The 19,404-nt window shown below is 34.2% G+C and overlaps 1 protein-coding gene across 1 annotated transcript; it reads right to left on the bottom strand.

Moving 5' to 3' along the window:
* Nucleotides 1–1,119: 1,119 nt before the first annotated feature.
* Nucleotides 1,120–15,095, bottom strand: LOC115441596 (androgen-dependent TFPI-regulating protein). The gene is made up of 5 exons (XM_030166455.2): nt 14,998–15,095; nt 7,873–8,047; nt 7,016–7,153; nt 5,760–5,980; nt 1,120–2,066 (listed from the first exon to the last, which is right to left on the bottom strand). The coding sequence occupies exons 2-5, from the start codon at nt 8,041–8,043 to the stop codon at nt 1,880–1,882; spliced, it is 717 nt and encodes a 238-aa protein (XP_030022315.2). The 5' UTR covers nt 8,044–8,047; nt 14,998–15,095; the 3' UTR covers nt 1,120–1,879.
* Between the last annotated feature and the right edge of the window lie 4,309 nt (nt 15,096–19,404).

Here is a 19,404-nt window from a genome sequence, read left to right as displayed (position 1 = left end):
ATAGTGACGAACAAAGAGAAACAAATACGATTTTTGTATTCCTTGTTTTTCTATAAGATTATTTATATTGTATATTGATTTGTTAATGATATAATTAAATATTTTTACACATTACCTGACATATGGAAGAGAATATATATGTAAAGAACAAAATACAGAATATATTAATGATAAAAAACATATTTTATATGTACACGTTGATCTAAAAATGGCGCGGGTCGAGGCTGCCGAGTGCGGTTCAAAACGGACCCGCCGCAGGTACGGCGTGGGTCAATTTTGGACCAGCGTGTACACGAGCTTTGTTGATTTATGAACACAATACAAATCATTGTACCTAATGTAGAGAAATGGTGAACTATGAGAACCAATAGTTAATAAATGTTATTGTTTTTATTATTATTCTCGAATCACTTGCAATGGGATTGTGTTTTATTTATCGCCTAAGAATAGTCCTTGAGGAAGCGTGCATCCTTGAGGGTGCGTGGCTTTAGATCAAGGTTTAACTCATTTTATAGAAATTAAGTTTGCTCCTCAGCCTGAATATAATTTTTATACTGACAACAGTGACCTCACTGTACCTGATGGTAAGGAAAGTGGGATCTAATAGAATGTAGACTGACTAGACTTAACCCTTGGCAGTCGACACAATTATGCCGGACATTTTGATAGGTTTGTAATACTGTACACACTATCCAATAGCATATTGAAATGTTGTGTGATAGCGTAATCTGAGAAGTATTTCTATTAGTGGGTCTAGAAATTGGTTACTAGTATCCAGTAGCTTATGACAAAGAAATCGCCTTTGTTTGCAATAGCACTTAGAACTTTATTTAAAGTTCTGTATGTAATGCTATAATGCGATATTTTCTATCAACCAGCTAACAGCATAGGTAGCTATATTGTTATTTTTACCGCCATTTTTAATAATCGATCCCAATCGCTTTTTTCGTTTTATCTCAAAAATGGATCAATCAGCACAATTTTGCATGTGAAAAGAAATTTACAGATTACAAATGATTTATTTTCATTGGTTCTTTCTTTGAATTGGATTAAAGGTTGAGATTGGGATCGTTTATTGAAAACGATTGTAAATCAATTAAATTGAGAGAAAAAAACATAACACGTTAATATCACAATTTATTGCAACAAAATAAACCTATAAATAAATAGATATTTGTTGTACATTCGAATAAGGAATCAACACTTAATACTATATTTACATGACACTTTTTCGTTTGCTGTGTTCCCGCGAACTTTGACCCCAACCAATTGTCAATTAGTGATTTAATCGTAGACAAAGAGAAACCTTCCTACCCAACTGTGAAAATCGTAAGTGTGAAAGAGATGAAGTGCTCGTGCTGCCATTTGTCTTTTTCTTCAATTCTGATTGTTCACGTCATAGGCCTGCTCTTGATGAGTTCTGCGAATGCTTTCGTAACCACAGACTTCGAGAAATGAGACATATATGGCATGAGACGCTCTGTCTCTTCTAAAGGTCAATTTCTAAAGGTCCAGTCTCTCGGTCTATAGTGTTAAATACTGACACTTTCTTACGTTAAAAATATTAGAGCTTACAATGAATACGCTTGGCATACTCGCCGTCTTTTGTCAAGGCCTTGAAATTATAATAATTAACACTCGACTTATTCCCTACCAAGTATAGTTGATTATCTTTTGAATTAATCTTTTTAGCTACAGACGTCATTATTCTGCATGAACTACCATGGTTCAGGATTATTTTTACTTGTTTTATGTCATGCATCATGGGAGTTAAAAACCAATCATTTTTTGGATTTATCATTGAAAAGGCTCAACTATAAAATTTACTCTCAATATCACCAGATTTTTACACAGTAAAACATACTTTAAACATAAAGTATTACTGTTCTTTTACATTTAACTTCTTGGACTCCCATAAAAATGAATTTACCGGCCATTGTGAATAATAAGCCAATAACGTTAGGAAGAATAAGTTTATCAAAAATAGAGGGAAGTAAATTGTACCGTAAATTAAGCCAAAAAGAGGGTAGGGCCATAGACCACGTTGTGCGTACGTGTACAACAATCTGGAAAAGAAAAATGAAATAATTAATATACATGTATATGTATTGTAGTATGGTAACGAATGAGGGTTTTCATTGTTGGGCACAAAATGTCTTAGTAATAATATAATAATAATAATATCAGCCCTGTATTATATACTTGCCCACTGCTGAGCACGGGCTTCCTCTACTACTGAGAGGGATTAGGCCTTAGTCCACCACGCTGGCCTAGTGCGGATTGGTAGACTTCACACACCTTCAAAATTCTTATAGAGAACTTCTCAGATGTGCAGGTTTCCTTACGGTGTTTTCATTCACCGTTAAAGCGAACGATCCATTCACAAAAAATACACACATGATTTTAGAAAAGTCAGAGATGTGTGCTCTTGGTATTTGAACCTGCGGACATTCGTCTTGGCAGGCCGTTCCACACCCAACTAGGCTATCCAATTTTTTCTTTATTTAAGGAAAGTTTACAAACTAATGACGATTAACAACTAACAATTAACCCTGTTATTGTTTGTTCTAACAATAAAAATCTTCTTACTTTCTTTTCTTTCATGTTATTATTAATTCTTAAAAGAAACCTCCAATTATTGTGTCAGAAAACATAGAGGGTGATTAGTGATCAATGTTAGTTGTTATAGGTGTAAGAATTACTGACCGTCTATAGAAAAGCAAATGTACAGGGTTACTTTTAGCTTGCGGTAATAAATTATACTATATAATTGTCTTCTTAAAAACAACATACTAAGCTATTCTAACCTTAGACATAAAATAAAAAATACAGAACAACTTTGTTACTCTGAAGTGAGAAACAAGTTGTATTGTATAGTGTCCTAAAAACAGACCCCGAAATAGATATTCGCATATGGAAAATGTTTGTTTTAATCTTAGATTTAATGATTATCAAGTTATGAAGAATCGATCGATCGAGAATCGAGCGATCAGAGAGAGAATCGAGAATTAATCGATCTGGCTCGGAGGCTGTCCAAGAAAAGATTTCAATGAGTCTCGGGAGAGTCTAATGCATTATTATTAAATCTCCTTTTGAGATAGTTCAAATATTTGATTTTGTAAAAAGCATCCTTTTTTAACGTAACTTGATTGACATTAAGAAACTTATAAAGTTATGGACAATCGAATCTTCATAATGAACTTGCCTCCGAGCCTGACGAAGAAAAGATTTCAATGGGGTCCCGGAAGAGTCAAATGCCTTTTTTAAATCTCCATTTGTGGTAGTACAAATATTTGATTTTATAAAAAGCATTCATTTACGACTGTTTTTTATATTAATTACTTTTTAATAATAATAACATTAAGAAATTTATGTACGAGCCAAAAACAAATTAATTCATTTATTATTGATAGTTTATTATATGCAAATATGCGTGGGAGGGTCAAATTATAATAACCAAAAAAGCTCACACAATGCGAAGCTATAAATATTATTATTAATCATCGTAGTTAATTTATGTAAAGTCTGTCTGATGTTTCCTAGCAGATAAAGTGGCGTTTCATAGAAATTGGGTTCATCTTTAAGAAATTATATTAGACCGACCAGGTCCGCACAACACTCAACGTTAATGGCTGAAGCGGTTCATGTCGCCAAACACCGGACTAGATGGCACAACATCGTAATGTTATACGGGATCCGAATTTAGTATTTAAATCAACAAGCCTAATGTATATAGAAAATTTATATCTGTACCACATATATTATAACTTACGAGGTAATCACAATATGATATCAAAAACGATTATATTCATAATTCATCAAAAAACCTACACCCATAAAATAATAATTTACTATAAATGAATACATACAAATATAGCTAAGTTAATGGGTATATAACATGTTGGTGCGTTTTGCTAGTAGTAGGATTTATTGGCTCAAAGAAAACAGTGAAAAATATGGACTAGCGTATATAAGTAACCGCGCGCAGACTCTGAGTGAACTGAATAAACTGACGGACATGATGCCCTCAACGTGTATTTTTATGCAAAGAAGTGTATAGGCACTTTGTTACCTCATCTATTTTCCCTTCATATAAGGGTTATAACAGTACGCGAAGGACTGTTTCCGTGATGACTCACAACCACCAGTACCGGGGAATCGACGCAAGAAGGAGACAAGACATTATAAGAGCGATTCTAAATATCATGACAAGATGACATTGACTTGTTCTGCAAAAAATCAATTCAAAAACCAGTTAATGTGGTTTTATTTGAGCACTAAGATTTCACTAACATTTACACACACATATACGCACATAGCCACATACACACTAATAATTACACTAATAATAACACAGTATTAATATGAGAATAATATGAGATAAGCGGCGATAGCCTAGTTGGGTGTGGAACGGACTGCCGAGACGAATGTCCGCAGGTTCAAATCCCAAGGGCACACACCTCTGACTTTTCTAAAAAATCATGTGTGTATTCTTTGTGAATTTATTGTTCGCTTTAACGGCGAAGGAAAACATCGTGAGGAAACCTGCGTACCTGAGAAATTATCTATAGAAATTTTCGAGTGTGTGTGAAGTCTACCAATCCGCACTAGGCCAGCGTGGTGGACTAAGGCCTAATCCCTCTCAGTAGTAGAGGAGGCCCGTGCTCAGCAGTGGGCAAGTATATAATACAGGGCTGATATTATTATTATTATTAATATGAGAAAATTTGAAATTTGCCACACTTTAACCTAATGTAATTATAGGAAACATTGTAATTTTATTAAGATTGCTGTAATATTTCCAATTAAATAATTAAAAATAAATAATATTTGATATAATAAATGCATTAAGATAGTTTAAAGTCAAATATTAGTTCCAATGAAAATTAAGTGACTGGCTGGCTAGATGTGTATGTCAATTCAAAATACTGGGCCTTAAGGATTCGCACTTCGCCGAATATATGTTATTATGTACGAATAAACGTTCGTAGCTTCGCCCACGTGTAATGCTTTTCCCCGACCCGAGGAACCCGAGACCTCAATGTATGCAATACGTCAGAAATGAATTTTGTCCCATTAAATATATAAAACGTCTCTTTTATCAGTTCCTCTTTTATGAATCGTATTTTTCGCATGGAAACAATGAGAAGCGTCTTAAATATAACCCACAAGCAACATCTAGCATATTTATTTATTTTATTATACAAAAATAAGAGAAAAATATACAAATAACGGGCTTATCGTTCAAGGCTATCTCTTACAAACTAATCACGGGATGGATATAAAAAACTGAGAAAAAATGGGGCAGCATAAGGTGTACGAAATATGTAATTAATTATATTATAAATACATACATACTATTCGAATACATACACAAATATAATCATATAAATAAATATAGAAAGGAAAATAATAAAGTACTACTGCCTTAGTGGCGTATTTGTATTGGGGTACTGCAGTGTTAAGGTCTCGGGTTCGATCCCCGGGTCGGGCAAAGTGATATTCGATTTTTCTACTCGGTATCAGCCCGAAGTAAAATAGGGCCCCATCTGGCAATAGGCTCGCCCCCTATCACATCATGGGACGGAATACTCGTAGCAGAAACAAGGTATATCAGTTGCGCCTCTGCCTACTCCTTCGGGAATGAAGGGCTTGAGTGAGTGTGAAAATTTAATTCGTATATTAGTAATGATTTCATTCGACCTGATATAATGCTCAGACAGACAATTTTTTTAAAGATATAAATAAGAAATACTCACACAATGTTATAAGCGGTGTAATATGCGGTTAATATTTTTATATTCAGCTTGTGAGACTTCGGCGTGGTTCTTGGCAGGAGGACTAGTTCCCACAGCACGACCGGTAGTATTCCCAGATGCATCACTAGATTTGACTTTTGCGAGAATATCCTGTCTATGAATTCAGGGAATATTAAACTCCTGTCGTATAAGTAGATGGGCCAGAACAGCAGGAAAATTAGCTAAAACAAAAAAATACATTTTATTTTTTGTTGCAACAAGAATGATTTATGGCAATTATTAGAGGTATTATCGACTTTAAATACAAGAGTAATAAGGAATTATCATCCATCATGATGATTTATTAGACAGATGAAGCCATAAATATTAAAAGATCCATGTTTTTATGTATATCTATAGATATAAATTTCTATTTCACTTGGTCACCCCATAACTTCAGAACGACTTCACCGATTTCATTATATTTTAAAGTTATTTTATATTTTGTACGTTCTTATAGAAAAAAAAAAAATAAGGAATTTGGGCAGAAAGCTTCTCGACTATATTCAATTTTCGTGTTTGATAAATTATTTAATTATTAAGTTTTATCAACAAAAACTAATTATAAGGCCAAAGACATAGTATATATTATAAAATAAACACAGCATTCACTGATTGTATTTTCTATAGATCCATATAAATTATGCTCCGGTAAACTATCACCATGTTACAAAAAAATCGAAGTAAACAACACAACTACAAAAAGAAACAAAATATTTACAGTGATATAATAAATTAATTCAGTTGTGGTAGATGTTATATTGTAATTAGAAAATAAAATCAATTTCTCTGACATGGGGCTATATAGGAACAGCTGCGGTGTTAGTTTAACCTTCTTTGTATAATTATCATTAAATTTGATTTTTAAATCTTAGTATAGTCAGGTCATCAGGCAATATTTAATGTATAATAGTGCTGACCTGGATGCCAATGTTAATTAATAAATTCTTTAAGAGTAAGCGCGGACGGGCGGTTTATTCGGAAAAAGTTGCCTCGGTTGATCTTGTTGTGACCTGCGTGCTGTAGGTGGCAATTTAGATTAGCGCGCGTATATAGAGCACTCTTCAAAGCTTTATCGTTATAGAATTCGAGGCGGCTTTCCAACTGCCAATTTATCGCGAGCGCGTGCTTACTCTAAAGTACAAAAGCTGTCCAGAGGCTACGAGTTCTTCTGTTATTAATTTATGAATAAAACATTTAATAAATAATATACTTACAACTGTGCCAGGAAAAACAATGGTTTCGAAGAATTTACTTCTGAATTTGATAACGAATTTTGGAAGCATATTATCTTTTTTCATTACAGTCAGTAGGTCGCATCCTAGCGCTAGCGAAGAATAAAACATTTGGAACCCCTGAAAACAAAACAATCCAGTATATAAAAACAATGAATGAATCCCTCCTAATCGAATTTCGACCACAGCGGCCAATCGAAACGGAGATCAGCCAGGTATGCAGGATATATTATAGTGCACAAGTGTGTGCGCAATACACAGGTGTAGTCTCTGTTCTTTCACTCTCATAGTTCTTTGAGACGGCAATCCATTACCGGAGAGAGATCAGGCGCAATACCAACGGCTTTATGTGCTTTCTGAGGCACGGGGGTATCACACCAACTTCCTGACTCCGAGCTCCGACTGGGTAGTTTTTAAGATGGAGAAACCCAGTTACTAATATTTTGGCCCGATCCGGGATTCGAACCCAGGACCTCAGCGCGTAAGTCGTACCTATACCGTGTACAATTACAACTACGCCACCGAGGTAGTCATATAGAGACAAGTTAATCTATTGTACAGTAATAAACTTAATTACAATACTTTTGACAGTCAAATTCATTCATAGATATTCTACATTACGAATGTATAGTCTTTCGAAAAAAGTACTGAACGGATTTGGATGGAACTTTACAGTAATATTGGTTGTACATCAAAATAGCACATAGGCATATAATTTATAATGATTTTGTGAATTTGGTCATAATATCAAGTTATTCCGAAAAAAAAACCGGAAAACTACTTCACGCGGGCGAAGCCGCGAGCAAAAGCTAGCATTAGTATAAATACTCAATTCTTACAATATTCCACACAGTGAGGTATTGTCCTTGGAGAGATACCATCGAGCGGACTTCCTTGTCCATCTTCACGATGTCCCCCATCATCTGTCTGAACATGACAGCTGAGTTTACCAGGTGCATCGCCAAGGCAGCAGTGTGACCCATGATACGTAATTGGATTAACGAAGGCATTGTGCTGCATAAAATAGGATTTATTATTAAAAAATATAAAACTTTAGTGTGAAAATAAGATTGAGATCAGAACTAGTGTTTTGTTCAAAGAATTAATATGTGTTTTATCATTAAAAAGCGGCGATAGCCTAGTTGGAAGTGGAAAAGACTGACGAGACGAATGTCTACAAGTTCAAACCCAGATAGAAAATTCAGATGCCCTTGTTCTGACTTTTCTAAAGTCATGTGTGTATTCTATGTGAATTATCACTCGCTTTAACAGTGAAGGAAAACATCGTGAGAAACTTGAATACTTAGAAGTTTTCTTTAAGAATTTTGAGGGTGTGTGAAGTCTACCAATCCGCACTAGGCCAGCGTGCTGAACTAAGACTTTCGAAAAAAGTACTGAACGGATTTGGATGAAACTTTACATTAATATTGGTTATACATCAGAATAGCACATAGGCATACAATTTATAATGATTTTGTGTCATTTGGTTATAATATAAGATGCAAGCGTAGGGTTTCCCATTAGGATGCAATATATCGATACAAGATTGTATAATATATTCATAATCAATACGATATTTTGACCTTACGACGTGGTATATATCTTATGTCTTTATAAAAATAGAAAAATAAGAGAAATGTATTAAATTTTTATTGGTTCATTTATATAATTTTGAGATTTACATTACAAAAGAAAAATGTATACACTTGAAATATGAAATACTAAAGACATTCTTGTTTATAGAACTAATTCGGCTGGTTTTATTTAGACTTATGGTGTATTTAGATAAATTTAAAAAGACTGATAGTACATCCAATTAATATTAAGGTTAACAAAAGTTATATGTGGGTATCGTATGGAGTCAATATCTTAGTTGTCTCAAAGTAAAATACGTATATCCATTCAATCGCATACGATATAGCTACGATACGATATATCGGTACATGATCATACGATAACATCGCGGCTCGAAACAAATGCTTTTGACACGGTAACGATGATGTAATATATCGATACAACGGACTTTTATGAGATCCTACGACAGTGGGGACGGGATTAAGGCCACGGAAGAAGTGAAATTAATATTTACAAAGAGATTGAATATTGATATATAAACTCAATATATTCACTTATGGTATCTTTGTTTTCTTATGCCTATATTTTTATTTATCTTTTTATTTTTATTCTTGTAATATAATTCGTGAGTACTACCCACTAGAAGAAGTAGACCCTCTCAGTAGTAGAGGAAGCCCGTGTCCAACAGTGGGACAGTATATAATACAGGGGCCTTATTCTCTATCCGCACGTTATTTTAACAGTGCGTAACAAGCACGTAACACAACGCGTCATGTTTAGGACTATAGAAATTTGGCTTACAGAATACCATTCCACGCACATTTCTCGAAGATAAAATGACACGGCCGCGTTACGCGTTTACACTATCATACAGAATAAGGGCCCAGGGCTGATGACACCCACTAGAAGAAGGTTCCAGTTGAAAACTAGCCCCGAGAAATCTTTTCGGTAGTATCATGGTATGCATATTAGCCGAATTCTTTATTTATTACTTATTTGTTTCTACCCTGTAGTGATGAAGGGTGAAATTTTCCGAAGGGAATCCCGATATCCGTAAGTATAAGTACGTTTCTAGTTTAACTTGCGTATTAGTTACCTAAGCGATGAAAACACGAAGAGGAGAGGCAGGAAGAAATTTCGAGTATAATTTTTCGTCACTTGTATTTTTTTCAAATATAATTTCTAATTTGTTAGTTGTGCTGATACATGCGTATGTAGTGCCAGACGAACCAAATATTGTAATAGAAAAGAAAATAAACATGAGTTCATGAAGATCAAAATAACATTTTACTATATACAGACATTATCAAAAATAATTAGTAAGAGATAACGCTCAAGGATTTGTTTTAAAGATATTTTGTGATAGTACGTAATTGATTTTTATAAATTTGATAAATAATTTAGATACTTTTTTTTTATAAGATTAATTTCGAGCGCCTGTTGTTTTTACGTAAATAGAAATAATAGTGGTCGGGTCACGTTATTAACATTTCTACAGCGTCAATGAGCCGCCTCGACTTTGATATAACTAACTCGAAGATTTAGTTATTGTAATATTTTAATACTAATTATTAAAATACGCAAGGAAAAGCCATTTCATCGAAAACTCAATTTAATATCTTCTGGCAATCCATTACTTTTATAAAGAAGCAAAACACCAAAAAAGGTTATAACATAAAATTATAAAACTTGTTATTAAAATAAATACCACAGTTATATCATAGTCAACCAAGAAGAAAACCAACGAACATTTTACAATAACAGCTCGCTCTTGCGTGTCGTATGTCGAGTAAGGACCGTTAAGCCATTCTCAGCTTTAGGTATAATCTCAAATAGACCTTTAATGTATTGAACTATTTAATAAATCAAGTGATCTGCTGCGTCAGCGCTATTAATTAACAAAATATAATGATTTTGTGTTTACGCGAAAGTTAGACATTGAAATAAATTATTTTACGGATTTATTGCTGTTTTTTTTATATAATAATTATTTCCTGACGTTTCGAAGACTGCAGTTTTCTTGGTCACGGAGGAGACAAGGGTGGTTCGAAAAGTCAAAGTTACAATATCTAACTATATTTTAAGTTTACTTTGATTGGTGCCTACACATTCCTCTAGTATTTTTTTAAATAGTTTTGAATATCAGCCCTATATTATATACTGTCCGACTGCTGGGATGAGCATCTTCTGCTACTGAGAGGGATTAGGCCATAGTCCACCACGCTGGCTAGTGTGGATTGGCAAACTTCACATACTTGAAAATATCTTATATAAAACTTCTCAAGTATGAAGGTTTCCTCACAATGTTTTCCTTTACTGTTAAACTAAGCGATAATCACAAAGAATACACATCTAGCTTCAGAAAAGTCAAAGATGCCTGTGGGGTTTACGCCTATGGACATTCGTCTCGGCAGTCCGTTCCATTCCCAACTAGGCTATCGCCACGTATGTTTAGCATTGCATAATGTGCTTAATGATGGTCATTTAAGGTTGGAACTCACTTGCTGTTTCACTGTCCTTAAAGTATAGATGACGGAGTTAAGATGAAGGAAAGTTAATTAACCTCAATATTTACGTAATTTTACTTAAAGGATAAAACCTTACTTTGCCAAGGGGAGGTCGCTGTTCCGATTTGTGGCGCATAGTAATTTTGTCACAATGCTGGGGTTACACTGAGGTTAATTGAATGCTCATTATGCGTTAACCCCGGTTATTCGAGGAGAATCGATTCACGCAAAATCGATTTGCATCGATGCCTAATGGACGTAGTTTCCTAGCAAATGTACAGCAGATGAATTAATGTTAAAAGATTATGTTTGACACGATACGATTTGTCGATATTAGGGATTATTTCAAAATAAAATGTGGAAAATAAAAATTTTAAACTAATGTCTTTGTAAAAATCACGATTAATCGCGGCCACATGTACTTCGAGTGAACACCTTAGAAAGCGGACGTACGGAGCGACATGGTCGCGAAGCTCCGAAAACAAATATATATATATTTATATATTCGATGATTCGTTGCAATAATGTATGATTATTAAAGTAATGGTGGCCTTAGCTTTACTGTAGCAATAAATGATCAATTATTTATTATTATAACTAGCTACTAAAGGTCGCGCTCAAAAGTACATAAAACACTAGCGATTTATAGCGCCATCTGTAGGCCGGTGCCATTTATTTAAAAATCCCCTTATATTACGTAGAAGAAATTTTACCAGGGTGAAAAGTTGCCAATGCGTTATTCCAATACATGGTCTATCGATGTGCCAAATTTTATCCAAATAACTGCAGCTGTTTCTGCGTTTACTTCTAACAAAGATCAAGACGTTCAACATTCAAACATTTCCGCAAACTTTTACATTTATAATTAGTAAGATAAGATTCGTTATCGTAGTTTCATTTTCTTCTTTATATTAAATAATTTTCTATATTAATATAGAGCTGTAGAGTTTCTTTGTTCGGACGCGCGAACCTCAGGAACTCCTAAATCTTTTAATCCAAAGGCTTTTGATCCCGGGGAAATATTTATCTCGGAAAAAATTATTGATGCAGAGGCAAGAAAATGCTAGTATTAAATAATTATTTAATATAAAATTTATATAATTTACCATTGAAAAAAAAAATATAATTATGAAACGTAATATGTTGCACATAAATGAAAATCAGATGAAAATTTAAGAAATCAATATTGCTACATGATATTTCTTCGTAGATAAAATATAATATGATAAAAAATTACTATTTATATTATGTAAATATTTTTTTATAGTGATAAAATGAATTCGGCTTTGAAACTACTGAAAAAATGCTTTCAAACGGCTGGATTCCATTGACTTTAGACTATCGTCTTAAACAACTTCATGGACTTTCAGATTTTTTGATTCTTCTACCAACAAATATTTTTACATAAAATCAAAATGGACAGAATGAAGGCATTATATTTTTTTCTATTTTGTTGCGGTTAATGCGAGCTAGTTTGTCTCAAAATTTAGTAGTATTATAAACTTTACCCGTTTAATAAGCTATTTATAAATTAATTATATTTCGTCTGATATCTTAAAAGTCAGCGCCTTGACTTTGAAGAAACTTATATTATTGTTTTATTCATTTCATATTATTAGACACAGTATTAAAAATAACATTCATGTATTAAACCATTAACGTTTTGAAAAGTGATAAAATTTGGTTTCAATTCAACAATAGCAATGTCTTCTTCTATTTATATAAAAACGACAAGGATCACAAATTAGAAAGTACTGCATGACTACGCTCTCATAACCCTGAGAATTTGAATGATAAATTAGTATACAATATTTATTTTTTACGTTATGTCTTTGAAACTGGAACACAATAGTGTCTGCTGATGCTTAGCTGTATAAAAGACAAAACAGTCATACTCAGTTACACGCCTACAAAAGAACTGCCTTGTGAAAGTTCTATATAGATCGATTTAATTATTAGAAAATGAAAGTAAACAGAATTATTTATTATTATACTTAATACAAAGATTCTAAATGCAAAAGTTTCTAGAAATTGTTGAATATTTGTGAGAAGGAAACGTAGTTATGACTGAACGATTTGGATGACATTTATGCACACGTGTTGATCATGTTTTTATTAACACATAGGTTCTTTTTATCCCAGTCAAATGTCGCATGAGAAATAATGAAATATTTGAATAGGCTGGTATTGTATAATGTTTTAAGGACTACTTTGCATGCGTTCGAAGCCGATAGCAACAAATGGTACATAATATACTACTATAAGAAGTAAATATGCTATGCCTTTTGTTAAATAAAAAAAAATAGAAACTGAACCAGTAGATGCGTATATATGCACGCTAAAATCGACCAAAACAATAAGAAGATGTTATAATCTGTGCGCGCATAAGACTCATAATCGTGCTAACATTTCTATTTAGTCTACGTTTTTTAGCGTACTTTCACTATCTTCACAATTAATAGTGAAACGTATCAAACATTCTACGCGCATGTGGAATGGAATGTATCAGGAGCTCTATGATTATTTATTTTGCTTTATCTGCTCAGTATCAGCCCGGAGTCTGGAATTTGTGCCCGATATGGCGATAGACTCGCCCCCTATCACATCATGGGACGGAACATCCTTGGCGAAAAGTGGGTACCTTGGTTACACCTTTGCATACCCCTTCGAGGTTAAATGCGTGATGTTGTGTGTGTGTGTGTGTGTGGGATTTTTTAAAAACACAGTACAATGTTTTAATACTAGATTTTGTTCGCGGTTTCATTCGCGTGGAAAGCCTTTCTACATAATTCCCTAAATTAGGAGAGATTTATAGCGCTACAAGAACGACACCAACACCATCTATTTGAAAAAGAATTATAAAAATCCCATTATTATTATTATTATATATTTCCTGTGGGAGCTAATTACCGGGATAAAAGTAATCTATCTATAATCCGGGATATGGCCTACCCGAATGCCAAATTTCATCTAAATTAATCCAGCAGTTTCTGGGTGCACTTCTAATAAATATCCAAACATTGTCAGAAACTGCATTATTCGAAACTGCGGATAAACTGAACATCTTATAATAGTGATTGAATATCCTGTTAAATTATAAAGGTACAACATAAAATTAACTAAAATAAGTTAGTACGATAATATTAAGTATGTTTTCAATTATACACACAATAATACACACACAAACACACACACACACCCATATATCACGCCTTTATCTTCGTAGGGGTAGACAGACGTGTAACTAGGCTACCTACTTTTCGCTAAGTGTGTTCCGTCTCATGATCTGATATCGGGCAAAATTCCAGACTCCACTCATCAGCGTGGTGTCCACAATTTAAACAGGTAGTAAATATAAAGAGGTTGTCATGGTTGAGATATCTCAAAGATATAAAAATACTACGAGAATAAGGTTATGACGCAAAACGAGCTCTTTTTGGTTTTGAAAAATAAATGTTTTTTATATGCTAATGATCTCATTCGGGCCAAGTCGTTGATAAACATTAATATGTTCACGCCCATGCAGGCGTATGAAGGGGTAGATAGAGACGATTCTGTTAGTATCACAGTGTGTCGATATTATTTTCTCTACCATAAAGGGATTATCGTCGTATAAACAAATTCCAAATGTGGATAACTCATTTTTTTAATTAAAAATGACACCCAAATTTATATGCCCAACCTGGGAATCGAGCCTAGGATCTCACCGATTTAACAAGCTACCTGTTTTCCAATACGGCAATGCCTTTCACCTTCCCAAACATTTTTTATTTAATGTGATAATTTATTATATTTATACACTGTTATTCATTTTTTGAAACTTTTAGAAATTTTCTTAGGTTTACACATACATAATAAGTATAATATTAATAACACACCTACCTATAATTTTGTGTAAACTATTCGATATTCAAAATATTTCGGCCATCAATGCGAAGCTCCGACACACGTGCACTCGCTTTCCAATCGCGCACTGAACTGATTTGGATCTGTTCGATAAATAAATACTCGATTATGGTAAAAAAAAACAGGTTCCGGATAATTGAATCGAACTTGGGTCTTGCGGGATCTTTGGTTAGGCTGAGGATAGACTGGCGTGAAAAGCCGTTTCGTTAATCGTGCATTTATTGAACTGAAATTAGTGATGTATTCATTTCACAATTTAAATGCATTTCGATATTTAGAAAGAGTATTACGTATTTGAAAAAGAGTATTAAAATATTAATATTTATACTAAACTGCGGTTTAGATTATGAAAATAACTTGCAAATGTTAACTTCCATATGTAATTTTTATTGTTTAAACAATCATGCTGAGCCGAGTTCTGCAAACATTGAAGCTCTCAGGACTTGTGCTAACACATATGTCCATACTATTGTAGTATTGCATATAGTGTTAACGCATCTCGAAGTAATACGCAACATATTGCTCCAAGAACTTCCTAGTACAAATTTAGTAAACGTACTTTCAACAAATTATTATGAAAATAATAATTATTAAAAAACTAATTTTGCATCGTTATAATATGTCACCAAAGAATAATATTATATATATATATTCATTACTATAAAGAGGTAGTTTGTTAGTCGAAGGTTATTTCTGGAATTGCGCTACGTGTAGACGTAATAATGAAACCGGCAATCGCTACTTACGACTTATAAATTACGCTCGTGTGACCATAGGCTTACTGCGTGATAACCTATGACAATATTATATTAACGAATTATATACTTCGGAGACGTGCTAAAATTGTGTCCTTTGAACATATTTCTATGTAAGGGGAAATTGTAAGATCAGTGAAGGAATTACATGTCAGGATTTATTACATGGATTAAACAGATAAAACCTTTTTTAAGCCCAGGCGAAAAAGGGGGATGTCATAAATATCAGATTTTTTTTAAATGAATGAACATATCAAATACTTTTTAACTTCAGGTAGTTCCCATAAGGTTTGTATCAGTGCATCTGTGTATCTATATGTCTATCTGTGATCCCGAAGCTTTTAAACGAATGGACAAATTTTAATGCGTTTTTTGTTTTGTTTGAAGTCTGATGTTGGCGAGATGGTTCTTAATCAAATATGTTCATTCGTATGAAAATCATTAACTCATTTCCTATTTCCACAAGTCTGCTTTGTAATTTGGTGTACTATTATTTCGATTGTATTTCAAATTTTGCTATCGTGAGAATGGTGCAGCATCAAGTAGTCGGCGGGATATCCAGCTCCTCAGCAACTTACAGATATATCGTGTTTGGGTTCATAAGAATGGTCACAAAGAATAGACGATAGATAGGTGATGATCGAGGCTCATGGCGGAGAATAATTTAATTAAAAGTTTTAATATAAAAATTAAATAAAAATTGGAATAACCAACAGTCGCGAAGAGTTCATATAACCCGATACCTGCTGGCCCTTTCGTAACTAATAATAATAATAATATGAGCCCTGTATTACATACTTGCCCACTGCTGAGGACGGGCTTCCTCTACTACTGAGAGGGATTAGGCCTTAGTCCACCACGCTGGCCTAGTGCGGATTGGTAGACTTCACACACCTTCGAAATTCCTATAGAGAACTTCTCGGATGTGCAGGTTTCCTCACGATGTTTCCCTTCACCGTTAAAGCGAACACACACATGATTTTTTAGAAAAGTCAGAGGTGTGTGCCCTTGGGATTTGAACCTGCGGATATTCGTCTCGGCAGACCGTTCCACACCCGACTAGGCTATCGCCGCTTTTTATCGTAACTTATATTAAATATAAATATCATTAGAAAGATTTGCAGACCGCATTTATGCATATCAGTACCAATGAATTTATTCGGGTCCCTTTTCAAAAAATGTCACCCTTCACCGCTGATAACTAACGACACAAAACCCTCTTAAAAAAAAACAAAACGTATTTGTTTGCGTTTTAACATTATTAATAAGTACTTGGTAATATTTTGACGCAATAGGTGTCACGTATGGGGATCGAACCTCTGACCGGGGATACGATAATCCTTCTTTAGCGGTCCGACAACACTCGGATCAAAACATTACCAGGTACTTAAAGGTTATAGGACAAACAAATACATTTTTTTACATTTAAAGGTTTTTGTGTAGACTTTGGGTTAATTGCGATCTGTATAGTTTGACCTTCATCATATTCTTTCTTAATTGCAATGAGCTGTAAACAAAATGAATTCCACATTCATCTAAGCCGGAAAAAAAAATACTGGATTTGACAATACCATTTTGAATCTTCAGTACTCCCAATACCCAGGCCATTAAATCTTTACTATTATATAAAGTTGAAGAGTTTGTTTGAACGCGCTAATCTCAGGAACTGATGGTTCGAACTGAAAAAATATTGTAGAGTTGGATAGCCCACTTATCGAGGAAGGCTATAGGCCATATAACATCACGCTACGGCCAATAGGAGCGGAGCATCAATGAACAGGGAAAATGTATCCCTTTTGAGAGCATTCGTTGCGTTCGCTGCATACATGGTTAAAGTTACGCAACAAACATCTGTGACGGAATTGTTTCTCATAAAAAGTACTAAAAAATCTATATATATTATCAAGTAAAGTCTCCAAAAGGTGTCTGTCTGTAGGTATGTGATGGATTTATCAAAATCTACTGAACGGATTTTTATGAAGTTTAAGACCCTGGGAAGGTTATAGGCTACTTTCTACCCCGCGAAAACATATAGCGGGAATTTTATTCCGGAAAACTCCTTCACACGGGCGAAGCCGCGAGCAAAAGCTAGTTATAAAACTAAGTCCTGAGCCGCATCTGTTTTTCTGTCTGTATGCGACTTGTTTTGTTTCTAATTTGTTTGTGTCATTTGTCTTTGATTTGTATTTGTAATGATTGGCGTATATCTTAATGAACGGGATGGTGGTCCTTTTTTGTCGTCTCAAGTAGGTTAAATTATAATCTTGGAATTAATATGTCCTACGTAGAAGTACATTTATGTACTTCTAAAGTGGTCAAGCTTGGTTAACTTGGTAATTCTCCAGAAATCTGGTTGTGTCGAAGGTCGAGTGACGGGATTTTATTGTGATCAATATTTTGTACGAAATATCGTTTAGCCTACAGTGCAAAGATACAAGGAAAGTTTTGATCCTAGGATATTTACTGGTTGGTGCTGACTTGTAGCGGCGATAGCTCAGTTGGCTGTGGAACGGACCGCCGCGAATAATGTCCGCAGGTTCGATTCCCAAGGGCATACCTCTCTCAATTTCTAAAATTTCTTGCGAATTCTTTGTAATTGTTTGCTTTAACGGTGAAGGAGAATATCGCGAGGCAACCTGAATACTTGAGAAGTTCTCTATAGGAATTTTGAGGGTGTGTAAGTCTACCAATCAACACTAGGCTAGCGTAGCGGCCTATGACCAAATTCCTCTAAGTAATAGAGGAGGCCCGTGCTCAGCAGTGGGACAGTATATAATATAGGGCTGATATTATTATTGTAGCCTATGCCTTGGAGTGTTAAAGCACGCGCCAGGTCCTGGTCCATTGCTTTGTTCTTCACCAATTAGGACGCCACTGACTTCGAGTAATTTTCGACCCCTCAATACGGAAATTCAAGACAAACATTGTTGTTCAAATAAAGTATAATGCAACTCTTATTTTAATAATAAAATGATATAATTATGTAATTGCAGATTATTGCAGCCACGAGTTACCGCTAAAAGAATAGTAAAAACATAACTATCGTATTAATTTATTTAGAATATATTTATATTATGACGGTGGGAGTCAATGCATTATTAGTATTCTTATTTCTATGCTATTCGTTTTGATTATTTATTTGTAAACAGGTTTGACCAGAGAGTTTTTTCGGAATTAAAGTCCTACTATATATTTTACTGGGATAAAAAGTAGTGTTTGTATTTCCCAGGGTTGAAATTATGATCATATCCCGTTGGGTATGACCATAATATTCAAGTATTTCGATAATCTGTTCGGTATTATTTAGTTTTTTTTGCATTCAGAGAGACTAGTGGTGCGGGGGACATTGTTTTATAAGGTTTATAGGATTTTATATGTTTCTCGCGGTTTCGCCTGCATAAAGATTTTTTTCGGAATAAATTCCCATTGTTTACTTTCCTGGAACATACACCAGCCTTTATTATAATTTCTTATTTCACCCTGTGAGCTCGAAGGCTGCGAAGTCTTTGAGAGGTTGAGTGAAAATTCTAATGTAAAAAACCGCGATAAAGTTCAGAAACTAGTTTTATTTCAGCCTTTACGTGTCCTTCATTTCATTTAAATCTGTTCAGAGGTTTTGCGGTTCATT

This window comes from Manduca sexta, chromosome 18, assembly GCF_014839805.1.
Source record: "Manduca sexta isolate Smith_Timp_Sample1 chromosome 18, JHU_Msex_v1.0, whole genome shotgun sequence".
Classification (NCBI taxonomy): Eukaryota; Metazoa; Arthropoda; class Insecta; order Lepidoptera; family Sphingidae; genus Manduca; species Manduca sexta.
The sequence above is the reverse complement of the archived record's forward strand: the minus strand, read 5'-3'. Positions and strand labels throughout refer to the sequence as shown.

Coding starts and splice junctions, on each gene's coding strand:
- LOC115441596 (XM_030166455.2), bottom strand. CDS start 8,043: ATGCCTTCGTTAATCCAATTACGTATCATGGGTCACACTGCTGCCTTG. Junction 5,981..7,015: donor TTGTTTTTCCTGGCACAGTT/GTAAGTATATTA, acceptor TTTTTGTTTTAG/CTAATTTTCCTGCTGTTCTG. Junction 2,067..5,759: donor TACACCGCTTATAACATTGT/GTGAGTATTTCT, acceptor TTTCTTTTCCAG/ATTGTTGTACACGTACGCAC.